The sequence below is a fragment of the Oncorhynchus mykiss genome, chromosome 8 (assembly GCF_057628025.1).
Source record: "Oncorhynchus mykiss isolate SJ-2025 chromosome 8, ASM5762802v1, whole genome shotgun sequence".
In the NCBI taxonomy this organism is placed as follows: Eukaryota; Metazoa; Chordata; class Actinopteri; order Salmoniformes; family Salmonidae; genus Oncorhynchus; species Oncorhynchus mykiss.
This window is the reverse complement of record NC_143029.1, coordinates 73,190,007-73,206,329: the sequence shown is the minus strand read 5'-3', so window position 1 is coordinate 73,206,329 and position 16,323 is coordinate 73,190,007. Positions and strand designations below refer to the sequence as shown.

General features: G+C 40.6%; 1 protein-coding gene across 4 annotated transcripts in view; it reads right to left on the bottom strand.

Annotated features, from left to right (window-relative positions):
* Nucleotides 1–1,052: 1,052 nt before the first annotated feature.
* Nucleotides 1,053–16,323, bottom strand: part of LOC110530474 (arf-GAP with GTPase, ANK repeat and PH domain-containing protein 3) — a 299,837-nt gene continuing 284,566 nt past the window's right edge. For all 4 annotated transcript variants that reach the window (XR_016482590.1, XR_016482589.1, XM_036986120.2 and 1 more), the window contains exons 17-18: nucleotides 1,988–2,243; nucleotides 1,053–1,663 (exon numbers count right to left, since the gene is read on the bottom strand). Coding sequence is in view for 2 of the 4 variants with exons in the window: in XM_036986120.2 (XP_036842015.2) it covers nucleotides 1,427–1,663; nucleotides 1,988–2,243 (493 nt within the window). In the remaining 2 variants the exon portion in view is untranslated. The remainder of the gene's footprint in view (nucleotides 1,664–1,987; nucleotides 2,244–16,323) is intronic.

The window sequence follows — 16,323 nt, the reverse complement described above, 5'->3', positions numbered from 1 at the left end:
AAAACATATTTTAGTCAAACAACTATAAATGTTAACCTTTCCTCCCAATGGTGTCCTTACACAGATTTACTCAGTTGCTTGCTCTCTTTCTCTTTCACTCACACACTCATACATAAGCACACACACGTACCACATTGTTCACAGCAACAACAGAAGAAATAGTATCATGAGTACCAATATACAGGGCCTTCGGCCACAGGAGGTGTACAGATATTCCATGTAGTAGTTAGAAGATTGGTTTAGGATATGTGATGTGTCAAGTAATTATCAACACTCTTCAACCTGTTCAGAAATTACTCCAACAAAGATGTCTTAATGATACAATTTCCTTCCTTCAATCATCCCTGTGAAAGATTTCTGATTGAAGAGGAATCTTTACAAAAAAACATTTGGCCCGGTGCTCATAAAACAGACCCATCAATTCCCTTATAATAATGGATGATTTGCAAGGGCAACAAATTAAATCACTTTACTATCTCCCCAAACTCTCCCATTGTGCAATCATTTCTTAAATCTCAAATTGTGGTTTAAACCTTTTGCCCCTAAGTAAAGTATTTAAATCATTTTTGATCTTCCATCTAGACATGCTTTTGTACACGAATGGCATGTCAAGAGTTTGATAGCTTAATAGTACCAATAATAACTAAGTCAAATTGAACCTTAATAATTGTGATATTGGTGGGACATGGATTATGGAGGACCTGTCGTAAACTCTATTACATTATCGATAGTAATAGTTTCTTTCCTGTATGCATGGTATCACTTACCATGGTACCTGACTATGCATGGTATCACTTACCATGGTACCTGACTATGCATGGTATCACTGTGCATCCAACATAGCAGTTCCTTTTGAGTATCTAATGCAAAATGTTACGAAGGTGTTTATCTTTCTCCATGTAGGCATGGAAGCATGAATGGATGGAATTAGTCATTTCATATAACAGTCGAATAAAAACCCAGTCTGGCTCCAACAGATGAAGACCTGAAAGGAAATGTTTTAGTACAAAGTGGGGAGAGGAGAGGTAAATGCCAAAAACACAAAGAAATCTTGAGCCATTCATTTGGTTGATGCTTAATAACAATAACAAGCTTTAAAGCTGATCATGATCGTTTCTGACAGAGATTCACCTCTGTGGTGATGATATGAGAAAAACAACAAAACAAATACAATATACAATATCCACCAGGTAAGCACCTCTCTCAGTGTCGTGGAATATCTCTATCCTGTCCGTTGCGCCAACAACAACAGAAACTCCACTGTCAGTTACTCAGTCTAGGTTACACAATATGAAGTAGAGTAAGAGGAGAATGAGGACTGGACACTGGGAAAGTAGTACGATCACTGGGTAGTCTATGGGGACACAGTATGTGTATGTTCAGGGGCCTTGGTGATCCGTGAGTCCGGTCAGATCCACTCCTGGTCCTACATGATACTGACACTGCGGTTGAGTTCACCGAGGGCGTTGTTATTGTTGACGTTAGGGTTAGGGTTAACATCGGGGTTTCTGCGGCTCATGTTGGGTGTGGTCAGGCTGCTGACGGGGTCATTGGGGCAGCCGTGCTGGAGCAGGATGTCAGAACATTCCTGGCTTCCTGCCCGCCGGGCGCAGGACAGCGGCGTCTGGCCGCGCGCGTCCCGACTCTTCACATCCACACCATACTGAGGGAACAGAGGAGAAGTGTGAGGAGGAAGAGGAGAAGAAGTGGACAGAGAGAGGTGTAGTTGACATTTTGTTTTAGCTAGTTCAGTATATTGTTTGATTCTCACAAAGCACTCCCTTTTCATCCACAGCCAAGTGTTTTTCCTGGTCATGTCACATGCTCAGAACACACTCCTGGCCCTGACCTTAACATTTTCCCCATCTATTTAACTCTTTAACCATCTTATCTCATTCATAATCATTCAACCTTTATTCAGCCAAGAAGATAATTCATCTTTAATCAAGGTTGAAAACAATCCTCTCTCGAAGCCCAACCTACTCACCCAGATGAGAAGCTGGGTGATGACCACATTGGCCATGGCGCAGGACAGGTGCAGGGCAGTGCGTCCGTCCCCGTCCCCGTACGTCTCGTTGACCTCCTCCTTGGTGCCGTGGGCCAGCAGCAGCACCACCAGCCTCAGGTCGTCCTCCACCACAGCCCGAAGCAGCTGCTGCCCCAGGGGCACGTCCGACTGGGGGACATCCATAAGGAACAGCTTCTGTTCATACTTTGCCCGGATCCAACGCTCCCTCTCCTCCCTGGGGTAGGACACAGAGAGATGACATCGAGGGTTAAAGAGGGTCAGTGAGGTTACAGAGGATCGAAAAACATGGAACAATAATACAAATGTGTCCAGATAACGCTATTGAGGCTTACATCAAATTAAAGTGATTTGCTTTTTTTTTTTACATTTTAAGAAAGTACATACTCCGTCTTCAAAGTGGTATATCATACACTGTAGTTGGAGAAAAGTTATGCTGCTTTAAAAGTTGATAAACTTGTTATCCCACTGAAGAGACAAGTAGGAGAAAATGCCCTTTGAAAGTTTTGATGAGATTTTCACACTTCCTAAAGAGCTCTTCTTTGTTTAAGCACATTCAGCATCGCTCACACCCTCTTGAACTTTAGCCTCACCCACACATGTAAATGCATGTGAGTCAGGATGGCATTGTCCTCCAGAAAGCAGTCTCTCTTCTTAAACCCAGCTAAATTCAGGGCAACAATATTTTTGAGAGCAGTAGCAACACTTTTGCAGTGCATATATGTGCGGTAGCAAAGATGATCTATATTCTGACCAGGGAAGCCTCCATTCTGTTATAGACAGAATTCTGTGACAAACCAATCAGGTTTCATCTTCCGACCACTCCATTATCTCAGCCAATCATGACTAGCCAGGAAGGATCCTTTCTTTCTCCCTGTATAGCTCAGTACTCTCTCCTTGACTGAACTAGGCTCATCATTTCACATTGTTAATCCTATTTACAGATGCCATACGAGTATGTAATTAAGGCACATGAACGTTCACATGTTCAAGAAGGCATTTCTGATTGAAAAAAGTATAATAATTCAAAATGGGATTTTCAATTAAATAACTAGATGTTTGTAATATAAAGCTATGATAATCCTTCATAAAAGGACCTTCTATGATCGTGTGGGTTGGGGTCGAAGGATATGCTGGCAAACTTTAGAGCAACTGCATTTTGCAGCACTCATAGAACCTAGACCACATCTGACCACTGCAGTGTGATGTCTTAAGATCAATCCTAACCCTCACTCCATTGTCTCAAGCATGTATTTTCTCTAATATGAAGCCTAGTGTAGCCTCAGTGTCAGGACAGTGATGATGAAAGGGCTCAGTGGAGGGGTCAGATGCTGAAACTGTATCCCACCTCCACTGATAATCGTCTGCACCAGGAGGGTTACAGTCTAGCCAGCTATCTAAAGGTTACACATTGTGAACAGCATGTCTGCTGTGGACAATACAGGACAGGAGGAGAGGGGGACATGTTTTTATCAGCGCTGTCAGCCGTCAGTCTGAACTGGATAACTGGTGGAACCCCCACAAAGGAGGCAACCAGCGCCTGGACCCTGGCCTCCCCTGGGGTGCCCGGGATGGGAGGCCGATCGATGGGCCTGAATGGCAGTCAGAGAGGGGGACTGGAGCTGGGGTTGGGGCTCCTTCAGTTATAGAGCCAGAGAATGGAGAAGAGAAGGGCTACATCTCCCTCCATTCACTGCCAGTCAGACTTCTATCTCTCTATCACTCTACATCTTCAATCTCGACCCCCACAGTTCTCTTTTCTCCCTCCCACACACAAACCGCCAAATCATCCCAAAAATTTAAATCAATACAGTGAATAGCTGGGCATGCTCAGTGTGGTTCTGACCCTGCGACCCCGTCGGGCAGAGTGATAAGGGAAGTAGAAAGGGGCTGTTGTTTGGGCGTCTGGGTGAGTGACAGAGAGAAGAGGCTCACACTGATAGGGGCAAACGACTCTGTCGCTGGTTGGAGTGACAAGGATCCCCCAGGACACTGACTGTCTGCTAACCAGTCTGTATGGACACTAACGCCACATCACTCAACACAAAGTCAGTCAGTAGGCCTAGATAGCAGTCTAATTCACCTCAATCACAAATAGCTTGTGGCAATGCGCCGTGATAGAATGACGCCATCTGTCGGAAGACAATGTTTAATTGCTAAATTGTAATTATTTCGCCATTATGGCCTATTTATTGCCTTACCTCCCTAATCTTACTACATTTGCACACACTGTATATAGACTTTCCTATTGTGTTATTGACTGTACGATTGTTTATCCCATGTGTAACTCTGTGTTGTTTGTGTCGCAATGCTTTGCACTATGTTGGCCAGGTCGCAGTTGTAAATGAGAACTTGTTCTCAACTGGCCTACCTGGTTAAATAAATGTTTAAAAAATATATATATATATTTGAAAAATCTGCCAGGCCCACTATACACAGCACTCCATTTCAGCAGCTTCAGCCTTAACTACAGGGGCGAATTAGCCTCTATTCTCTACTGACGGGCCTGGCCCACCATACAGCTGCCTTTGTCAGCCTCCGCAAAGAATTTGATGAACTGCTAAAGACACTCAGCCTGGCAGATAAAAGAGTCACCCTGAACTCTCTCACTGTCCTTTACTCATTAAAGGATTGCTAATTGCACTGACAGAACAGAAATAGTTTTATGTTGAGTGCACGGTCCATTAACACTTCACTTAAAGCCTGCATACATGCTTAGGCTATAACAAGTTATAAAGCATTATACCTCAAGTTAAGTTTTACTAGTTCTTACGCAATTCTTCAAATTAGCTCAGTGCTACAGGAATAGCACTAAACTTGCCTTATGACTTCCTATAGTGAACATTCAGAAACGAAAAAAAGAACATTTCCTTAAGGATGGGGGTGCTATGAACGCAACAATGTAACTCTAATGGCAGGAGATTGGAGCGATGTAAGCCCTCCATCAAACCCTGTCATTATATATGGACAAGGCTGTTAGAAGATCAATGGGAACACAGAACCAGTGGATTGCTCTGGGTAGGCGGCTGACAGCCCATCCCACCCCCCTGGTTTCCACTTTCCACCACAGGAACCAAGGCCGAAGATCAAGTATGTGTGAAAACTTTATGAATATCTGATCGATTTTGGGTAATTGTCTGAACAAATATACTACCAGATTTTGTTTGGCTAAATTAGGAATTTGTGATGAAGTCAAACAGAGTGGTTGGTCAAAGTTTTCTTCTGAGAGCTAACCCACTGAATGAATGCCAGATCGGGGGAGGAGAACGCAGTGAATTGACATGAGCTAAATGAGGCAGAAAGTTAGCGCCAGGACGTGAAACAAAAAGGCTGAGAACCATTAACAAGATGTCAACGTATTCACAAAGCAGTCTCAAAGTACAAGGGCTGATCTGGAATCAGGTCCTTCCCTGTAGAATCTTGTTCCTTGTGATCTAAAAGGCAAAACTGATCCTATAGCCTCTTTGTGAATACATGCCTTGAAGCCACAAAATCAGCCTGCCATATTTCCAAAAAGACCTCAATCCCAGTTCTTCAGGTCCAAATGCAACCACACTAGTACTTTAAAGAGTTCTGTTCAAGAAAATGGAAAGCACCCAGCCAGGCCAGTGGTGGGGACTCAAATTCCTTAGCTGCTACACCACTTGAAAGGTAGAGTGTGAAAGGAAGTGAAATGGTAATCCCGCCTCCGTCTTTTGTTTGAAATAGAACAACAATCCAAACAGAGGTAAGGTTTAGTCAGTCAGGGGGAAAGCCGAGACCCTTGAAAAGGACACTTCCTCTCCGCAGGAGGAAGAAAAATAAAATCAGCAGATTTAGCATGTCAAAGAGGGAGGAGAAAATAGAGGGAGAAAGAGAGGAGATAGAGAGTGGACTTTCTCAGCAGGGCATAATATTCAGGAAATCAAGCCAATGGTTACCTTTGAAACACACACACACACACCTTTCCCCACCTTTGCGCAAATACAGTACTCGCACCAAATTCCTCTGTTGCTTAGGGGACAGAGGAGACTTGTAGAAAAGAGCGTGAGAGCAAAGACCAATGAAAACCTCTGATTTTGTCTCTATAAATGATAAAGCATTAGTGCTTGGTGCAGCATTAATTTCCTCAGTCATTAAGTGTTATATCTGTGTGCAGTGATGATCATTTATTTACCTTATAGCTGACCTTTGTTTCAAAAGTTTAGTCTAAAGTCACAGAGGGTCTCTCATAAGACCAAAGGAAACGGTAAAATAGGATGTTAGATTCTGCTTGTTAGTTCCTGAGCAAAGGATTCTGACCTCCACATAATTAAGTGGCAAATGGCAGAATGATTCTCCTCAACCCAGCCCACGGAGTCAACAACACATGACTATCTCCACATGAAGGGGAAGAAACAAGGATAATTAGTCAAGCTCAAAAGACAAAGCCAAATAGGGATTTATTGGGGGAAAGAGACTGAGGAAGATGGGGTGGGACCATGGTAGCATTGAGTAAACTGTCCGTGAATAGGCAAGACCAGAGAATGACCAATCCTGGCCTCCTCTAATAAAGGTACCATTGATTGGTCCACACATTAAGGGAGGAATCAGGATGCCCCACCCCCCAAACAATCAGGGTAACTCCCCCCACACCCCTCCTCCCTGCTCCTCAACTTTCACATCAAATAGATGCACAGAGAGAGAAGGAGTGGTGGAGGGGGGGACTAGGCAATCAAAACACCTCTCACAGTGGGAGGGGGCGGAGTGATTCCCATGCAACAGCCGACAGTTTCACTAACACATTGAGAGAGAGAGAGAGAGCAAGAGAGAGAGGAATGTTATTAGACCCTAAAGAAAGAGTACACAGAGGCAGGATACTTGACCACTGTGACCCAAAATTAAGGAAAGCTTTAACTATGAACAGACTCAGTGAACATGGCCTTGCTATTGAGAGAGGCCGCTGTAGGCAGACCTGGCTCTTGAGAGAAGATAGGCTATGTGCACACTGCCCACAAAATTAGGTGGAAACTGAGCTGCACTTCATAACCTTCTGCCAAATGTACGACCATATTAGAGACACATATTTCCCTCAGATTACATAGACCCACAAAGAATTCGAAAACATGTCCAAATTTGATTACACTGGCATATTTATTAGGTGAAATAGCACAGTGTGCAATCACAGTAGCAATATTTGTAACCTGTTGCCACAAGAAAAGGGCAACCAGTGAACAACAAACACCATTGTAAATACACACTATATTTATCTGTCAATTTATTTTCCCTTTCATACTTTTACTTTTTTCTTTTACTTCAAAAGTTTGGATTTGAAATCAAACAATGATTTCAAGTGCATTTTTCAAGTGCAGACTGTCAGCTTTAATTTGAGTGTGTTTTCATCCATACAGGGTGAATCGTGTAGAATTTACAGCAGTTTTGTACATAGTCACCCCATTTTAGGGGAGCAATGGTATTTGGATAAATTCCCTCATGACTATTAAAAGTAGTAAACAGTTTAGTATTTGGTCCCATATTCCTAGCACACAATGATTACATCAAGCTTGTGACTCTACAAACTTGTTGGATGCACTTGCTGTTTGTTTTAGTTGTGTTTCAGATCATTTTGTTTCTAATAGAAATGAATGGTAAATATTTTATTTTATTGTACCATAGGCAAGTCAGTTAAGAACAAATTCTTATTTACAATGATGGCCTAGGAAAAGTGGGTTAACTGCCTAGTTCAGGGACAGAAAGACAGATTTTTACCTTGTCAGCTTGGGGATTTGATCTAGTGGTTACTGGCCCAACGCTCTAACTACTAGGCTACCTGCCGCCCATAATGCATTTACATTTTAGTCATTTAGCTGCTGCTCTTATCCAGAGTGATTTACAGTAATGAGTGCATACATTTTTCGTACTTTATAATGGTCCCCTGTGGGGAATCGAACCCACAACCCTGGCATTGCAAGCGCCATACTCTACCAACCGCCACACGGACGATAGTGTCATCTTAGAGATACGTTTATTGTAAATAAGAATATCATATGTTTCTAAACATTTCTATATGAATGTGGATGCCATGACTACGGATAATCCTTAATGAATCGTGAATAATGACGAGTGAGAAAGTTAGACGCACAAATATCACGCTAACCTCCCGTTATTGTAATGGTGAGAGGTTAGCATGTCTTGGGGGTATGATATTTTTTGCATCTATAACTTTCTCACTCATCATTATTATTATTATTCAAGACTTATTCAGGATTATCTGTTATAATAGTAGCATCCACATTAATGTAGAAGTGTTTAGAAACCTATTCTATTCTTATTTACAATAAAAGTGACTACAAAATGACACAATACATTACTTACCATTAATTTCTATTGGGCACAAAATAATCTGAAACAAACAAAACAAACAGCAAATGCACTCAACAAATTTGTAGAGGCACAAGTTTGATGTAGTCATTGCATGCTACGAATATGGGACCAAATATGTAACTTTTAACTACTTCAATACACATAATATCTGCGTTTAGTTTTTTTGGCCTGTAATTTGTGGAACAATCTGCAGAGTTCAGTGCAGTTACATGTGCTGGTGCCACTCAGGCAGTTTAAATGATTGATCGAGGACCTCTATGTAGTTGAATGTGATGCAGAAAAAATGCCTCAGTGTCCCAATAACTACAGAGGGCATTGTATTTGCACATGGCTAAAATACTGTCTGTACACAGTAAAAGTTAAAAGTTACAATTATTTTCCTCTCAAGTAGTCAAATTAAATAATTTAATAATTAGAGTGTAATTATTACCAGCGGCCGCTAGAGTGGGAGCAAAAATACAGATTAAATTCTATTGGAGTAAAACAGCATGACCACAATCACTAATGTTGGTTAAATTTAGATTTTGCCGCCATTGTCCATTTGCAAGTGTCTCGCGAATGGAAAGAGTAGACAGATCGAGAGCGAGGATCCGCCGACCATCAGAAGTCATTCACAGAACCACATAATTTCTATACTTAATTAGAATTCCAGGTAAGTTCACTGTTATTGGTTAACTTTATGTGCAAATTAAAACTGTTGCGCAACATTACAGCTAGCTAGCATTGTAGTGTAGGCTTACTGTTACTGCACAATTTGCATAGTCAGATGCTAATGTGAGCATCTAGCTAGAGCTAATTAGCTAGCTAGCTACAGTAACATTAAGTTATACCAATTTTATTGGTTCATGGACAGTATGTATGCCTGATGGATCACTGCATAACCTGTTTTACATTTTCAACAGAGCGGTATTAGCTATTATCAGTAGCTAGCGGACTTTACTGACTACTGCCAGCAGGTTAGTCAGTGCAACATGTGTTTTACTCTGAAAAGCAAGCTGCTAGCAGACAGTTAGCGGCAGTTGGTCTGTGCTACATGTGTGTTTCACTCAAGTTTAGAGCTATTAGACAGTTTTTAGCTGCAGTTTGGTCGGTGTGACACGTGCATTTTACCCTGAACAGAGCTGATGGACAGTTTTAGAGCAGTTTGGTCAGTGTGACAAGTGTGTTTTACTCTGAACAGACACAAGCATTTTACTCTGAACAGAGCTGTTGGGACAGATTTAGAGAAGTTTGGTCGGTGCAACACGTGCATTTTACTCTGAACAGAGCTGTTGGGACAGATTTAGAGCAGTTTGGTCAGTGTGACAAGTGTGTTTTACTCTGAACTTTAGAGCTGTTACCGGTTGACATTTTTTTCCTGCAGTTTGGTCAGTGCGACATGTGCATTTTACTCTGAACAGACACAAGCATTTTACTCTGAACAGAGCTGTTGGGACAGATTTAGAGCAGTTTGGTCGGTGCAACACGTGCGTTTTACTCTGAAAAGAGAGCTGTTAGTAGACAGTATTTAGCGACGTGTCTTACTCTAAACAGAGCACTGCTCTCTTGTAATTTGTGCAAATGTGTGTTTATGCAATTTAAATAAACTTGTTGTTCTTGTCATCAAGGATGCAGGCTGCATGCGTGAAGTACAGGGATTGTCAAAAGTACATTTGCTATGAGGGGCAACTGACCTTCAAATACTTTTTGGATTGTGGTGAGTGAAAAGTTTCACATTTCACACAATATCATATGGAACAACACACTTATACCGACACACTTTAAATATACTTACTTTATATTTACTGTCAAACTGATTGCTGATTTCCTTGCTGATAATGAATACAAAGGAAACTTGCGCCTCCCCAAATCACAGATCAGTCAAAGATTGGTTTATGTTTTGGGAGTTGTCTTATTATGCTCATCTGTAGTTGCGCTCATTGTCTTTGCCAGTCATTAATGGTTTAAAAAAATAAGTGATACTAACATTTGTATGCCGCTACAATCTCAGTGTTGATAGCTATCTGTGGTGTATTGCTATAATACTGCTGATATAATAATTCAGTACGTGGCAGTAGTAGACAGCCTGTAGACTGCATTTAATTGGAATTGATGTGGAAAGGAGTACTAAGTCAGTTTTGAGGGTTATGATGTTGAAGTAAAGATGACCTCTTGATTTCTGTCTTCTGTTCTGGTTTTTCTCTAAAAATACACAAACATATTTAATCAATAAGGCAATCTTATTTCGTCTTCACAGTTGCCAATAAATTAGACATTCCAAACTTGGACTTAAAAGTCTATGAGGAATCGAAGACTGAAGTTGATGAGGAAGTGTTTGAGTTTCTTCTAAAGAAACAAGACCTTGGTGTGCTGGAGGTTTGTTTACCCCAAAGACCCAAATCCTGATGGTGACTTGCTTATTAGCTTAGAGCTTGAATATGAAACTATTTGTGATGGGATGAAATGTGATTTTAGCTTCTAGAATGTGAGATGTGGGTTGTCATAAGTTAGGGCTGCTCACTCAGTGGCCCGCCCACGTGAAGAGACAGAGGTTGTAAACTTTTCACACACACCCCTCTTCCTTCCTATATAAGCTCTTGACTACAACATAACTTGCTGTTCCGCGGATGTGAGGGTGACGATCCCATGTCAGAATGGTTCAGATAAAAACTGCAGAACGAAGCCAAAATCAGCATGAGCTTTGGTTGCGAATGGTATGAACTTTGAACTCTTATTCACTACAGAAGTGATACCTCCTAGCCGTTGAGTTAGCAACTGCAGCTGCAAATGCAGGTTAGGAAGGAACAGACAGAGTATCCCATCTACCACACAACGACGTTACTAGAACTTATCCAAGTGACCACCAGAGACATTCTTCAAAGGACAAAGGACTTGGTTTGGCAACACGGTCTTCCATCTACCACCAACCTACTGAAGAGCAGCTCAGAGTGAATATTTATTGCATTTTCCTTTTCCAAATGGGCGGTAATTTAGAATGCATAAGATACTGTATTTACGATAGCACAGCTTCTCCTCTGTTCCAGTCTCCCGCTCTTTCACTCAAACCCGCCCCTTTTCCTTTGTGTAACAAGCTGTCATATCTGTTCCGCCCGCTAGGGACTTTTCCTATGACGTAAAGAATTATCCTGGTATAATTAATTATTTGTATATGTTATTCTGTGTGATTAGTTAGGTATTTTGTAAATAAATAATTAAACCCAATTGTGTATTGCTGATTCAACTTGTTAGCCAAGATTTTTGCAGATAACCAAGAATTTACAACTTTCAGAGTATGAGACTGAAGTAAGATGATGATTAATGTTGACTGCTATGGATGTAAAATAATGACTAATCTTTAAGAGTTTATTCGGAAGATAACAGCTCTATAAATATTATTTTGTGGAGCCCAACTCTCTAGTTAATTACATTTACATGATTAGCTCAATCAGGTGATATTAATTACGGATAAATTGTTTTATAGAATAGCATGCCATAGCAATTAATCCGGCATAGCCAAAGACACGACATAACTTTCAGTGAAAATGTGTACTTTCAGGATGGGACAGTGACGTCATCCATTTTGGTCCTTGTCCACCTTCTGCCACAGTCACTTCATGGCCGCAAGAGACAAGCAAAAATCTCAGCCAGACACGCCAGTGACCACATTGTGAAGTTTATCTAGGTGAGGTTACAGTTGACTGTTCTGTTCCCATTCCTAATCCTATTAACTACTTTTAAGATTAGGGACAAATCATGGTAAGATCATGTGTAGCTGTAATTGACATTTTCCCAAACTGTTTGCGAACAGCGACTCATTTTAATAGCACACTAATGAAGTTCTTCTGTCACAGACTGGGACCAGCATCCAGGGGCATCTGGAGAGAATCATTGAAAGCCTTCAACCCTATCTGCTTGCTGTGGGGACCCAGAGGAGTGTGATTCACAAGTACTTCATTGTGATTGACAAACACCTTGTAACTCACCAGACATTCACCAGACATTCACCAGACATTCTTGCCTGTTTTGTATTCGGTACCTCATACAACCAGGATCTGGTAAATGTGTACAACTTCTTGCAAACCACAATTTATGAAATTGATGTTGATACCACTAAGGTTAATCTTAGGGTTGCAGAGTTGAGGTCTCAGATGCTGCATTGAGTTACTAAAAGTTTTGAAGTTGCAAACGGTTAAAACGCAGCATAGGAAATAACCTTTTTCATTTCACACAGAAACTTCTTCATATCATTCATCTAAAATGTTGTGTTTTGCTTGCAAAAGCCCCCAGGCAAATGCTAATTCCTTGACAAAACACCTGAAGTTGGTCCACGGATATTGTCCTGGAAAGACACTTGGTCTTAAATGTGGTCAAGCTGGTTGTTCACAAGTTTATGTCACTTTTTCTGGGTTCAGAAAGCATCTTTATAAAGCACATGAACCTTGTTCTGATCATGGTGAAGGCCCCTCTACAGCTGAATATGTAGCAGGAAGTCATTTTGATGACTTGCCATCAAGTTCCCCTTCTTCCATGGAAGAGATAGTTGATTCTGTGAAGAAGTGTCTGTCTATACAGGAGCCTATTAAAAGGGACATTGAGAGCAAAATTGATCAGTGTTTTGAAAAAAATGAAAATCCTTTGTTGTATTAAATTCTGAAAGTAAGAGAAGGCAGTATTTTACAGAAAAGTGGTGAAGGTTAGACCAGTTGAATACGTTCTTGGTACTAGATTTGATACACAACATAATCAGACTACTGGAGGCTATGATCAGATTGTTGTTACTGATAAATTTGTTTGCATCCCAATTTTGAAAACATTACAGTTAATATAAAGGAGATGATGCAGACGCATTCCAGTTCAAGAAAACTTTGCGACTTGTTTATTTTACCTTTATTTAACTAGGCAAGTCAGTTAAGAACAAATTCTTATTCTCAATGACGGCCTAGGAACAGTGGGTTAACTGCCTTGTTCAGGGCAGAACGACAGATTTTTACCTTGTCAGCTCGGGGATTCGATCTTGTAACCTTTTGGTTACTAGTCCAACGCTCTACAAACAATATGTCTTGATGAACATTTTAATGCAGATAGAGTTGGGTGTACAACAGAGGGACCTTATGTAGTGGATGTTAAAGAGCTTTTCTGTCACAAAGCATTTGATATACAGATGTCTTACAGTTGTGATAATTCAAGTTTGTTTATTGTCCCATACTGTTTCCTGTGATTCTAAAAACTGCACAGTAAGCTCTTTAAAACCAAGATGTATTGTATTGCAATATTGGCTTTTTTATTTACTTTTAATAAAGTGGGGACAGATGCCAACCTTTCATTTCTGTCCACAATTCTATTTTATGATCATCAGTATTTTGATGTATTGCAAATGCCTTTTAAGAATTTAAGAATTTAAGAATAAAGTGCCTTGTTAAATACTGACTTCTGATTTATTGACCTTAAGTTTAGTTGTACAAATGCCACTCTTGACTGATAATATGAAATTATATATATTGAGTGAATTGGCAGAGTTTTCATTTTAAGCAAAATAGAGTAAATTACGGTTTGTAGAGTTAAATATAAACACTGAATAGAGTAGAAATAACTCTGAAAATTGAACTCTGCAACAAGAGTAATTTTTACTCTATTTAGACTGGGACCAAATGTTATCTTTTGTAGAGTATAATTGTATTCAATTTCATAGCGTGTACATAGCCATAATATAACATTTGAAATGTCTCTATTCTTCTGAAAAATTTGGGAGTGTAATGTTTACTGTTACTGTTTGATTGTTAATTATCTATTCCACTTACTTTGACAATTTAAACATGTTTCCCATGCCAATAAAGAAAGCCCTTTGAATTGAATTGAGAGAGAAAGATAGAGAAAGCTGGGGGAAGGGGACAGAAAGTGAGGAAAATAAAAGAGAGAAAAAACAAAATCACCCACAACGGACAGAAAGCAGGGCCCCAGAGCTTCAAAGGTTGCTAGGGGTGAGAAATGAGAGAACAACCCAGTAAATGTCAACAGTAAAACTCCTAAATAAGACTCCCTACAGTCAACAACAGGGGTACAGCTTAGATGTTATCCTCAATCAGTGCTTGACATCTTTTTACTTCTTTTGAAACTATCTCAAGGCCATCAGACTGCTAAACAGCCATCACTAGCACATCAGAGGCGGCTGCCTATAGACATAGATTAGAAGTCACTGACCAGTTTTAGAAATGGATCACTAGCCACTATAATAATAATGTTTCTGTATCTATCATTACTCATCTCATATGTATAAACTGGACTCCACAGTATCTTAGTCACTTTTAAATCGTGTTTACATACTGCATCACCTATTTCATATGTATATGCTGTATTGTATTCTGTACTACACCACTGACTGTTAAACAGCCATCTCCAGCACATCAGAGGCTGCTGCCTATAGACATAGATTAGGAATCATTGGCCACTTTAAGGAAATGAAACACTAGCCACTTAAATAATGTCCTGTATCTGGCTTTACTCATCTCATACTTAGTCACTTTAATTGTGTGTAAATATTGCATCACCCATCTCATATGTTTATACTGTATTCTATACTATGCCACTGTATTTTAGACCAATGCTGCTCTGACATATATGTATATTCTGAATCCATTCCTTACTTAGATTTACGTGTATTTTGGGTGTATGTTGTGAAACCGTTAGACATTACTGCACTGTCGGAGACATAAGCACAAACATTTTGCTACACTCACTATAACATTTGCTAAACACGTGTATGTGACCAATAACATTTAATTTGATTTATTTGATTTGACTTGGGCAGGAGCTCACCGGAGCGGAGTACCAACACCTCAAATATTCTACTGCTTGAGTTCCTATTCCTCTTATAGAATATTAGCTCAAAAGTATTGCTCCTGAATCTAAATATAAACAGTAGTGGCTCAGAAATGAGTACCGGCACCTATTTCAGTCTAAGTCAAACACTGTTCTCAATTAAGAATAACAACTACATAAGAACCATGATCTAGAATCTAACTCTCTAGGATAAAATCCATACTTCTTCACTCATGCATATATAATGTTGGCTCAGAGATGATGGTTCTATAGTATGGTTCTAGAATGAAACTGCTGTTTTTTTGGGGTTGAGCAGTCTGGTTGAGTGGTTTGGCCAGTCGTTCTTTTGAGAGGCCAGTAGAGGAGCATCTGTTAGCCGTGGGCTAGAGGCAGGCAGGGCAGGATGAGTTGAATATATTGTGACATTAATGAGGTTGACACCGTCCCTATGATGGAGTGGCTGTGTTTTTGTGCCAGCGAAGACTAACACCCTTAAACGCTCTCGCTGTTAACCCCTACTGCCCCTGTCCTCTCCAACAAAACTCTGGGACAACGACACGTACACCACACATGCACCCATTCACGCACAACAAACACCATTGCTTGGCAAAATGATTCTCATTCAATCCAGTCCAGCTCACACAAATGATTCTTCCTTGAAGCAGATGTATTGAGACGAAATGCCAAAGTGTATCTGTTGTAGAAATAATACTTTATTATTTTCTTTCATTTATATGGCATTTTGTAAGAGTTAAATTATATAAATCGCTTGCTACAACAATCTACTTCAGTTGGCCCTATATTAGTTAATTTCCTCCATCTACCTTGCTGGTGCTAAAACACAGTGGCATGTTGGGTAATTAGTGGTGAATCCTTTCCCCGGCGGGAGAGGCTAATCAGTGACCTGTGGGTTTCATTTGGAGAGACAGCCCTGGCACCGTGCTGGACTGGATGGGAGACCCCCGCTCCGCTCATTCATTTGTCTAAATTAATTACCCCACCTCCACCAGAGCTCCTGGCAAGGCCAGCTATTCTAAAGCCTCTTTGGAGAGTTTGAGTGTGGCCGCTTGCCGGTTGATGCTGCCGCACCCCTAACCTGTGAGTATCCGGACAGGCTCTGCGGTCTGGGAACTTTGGGGTTCCGGGGGGAAAGAGGATCA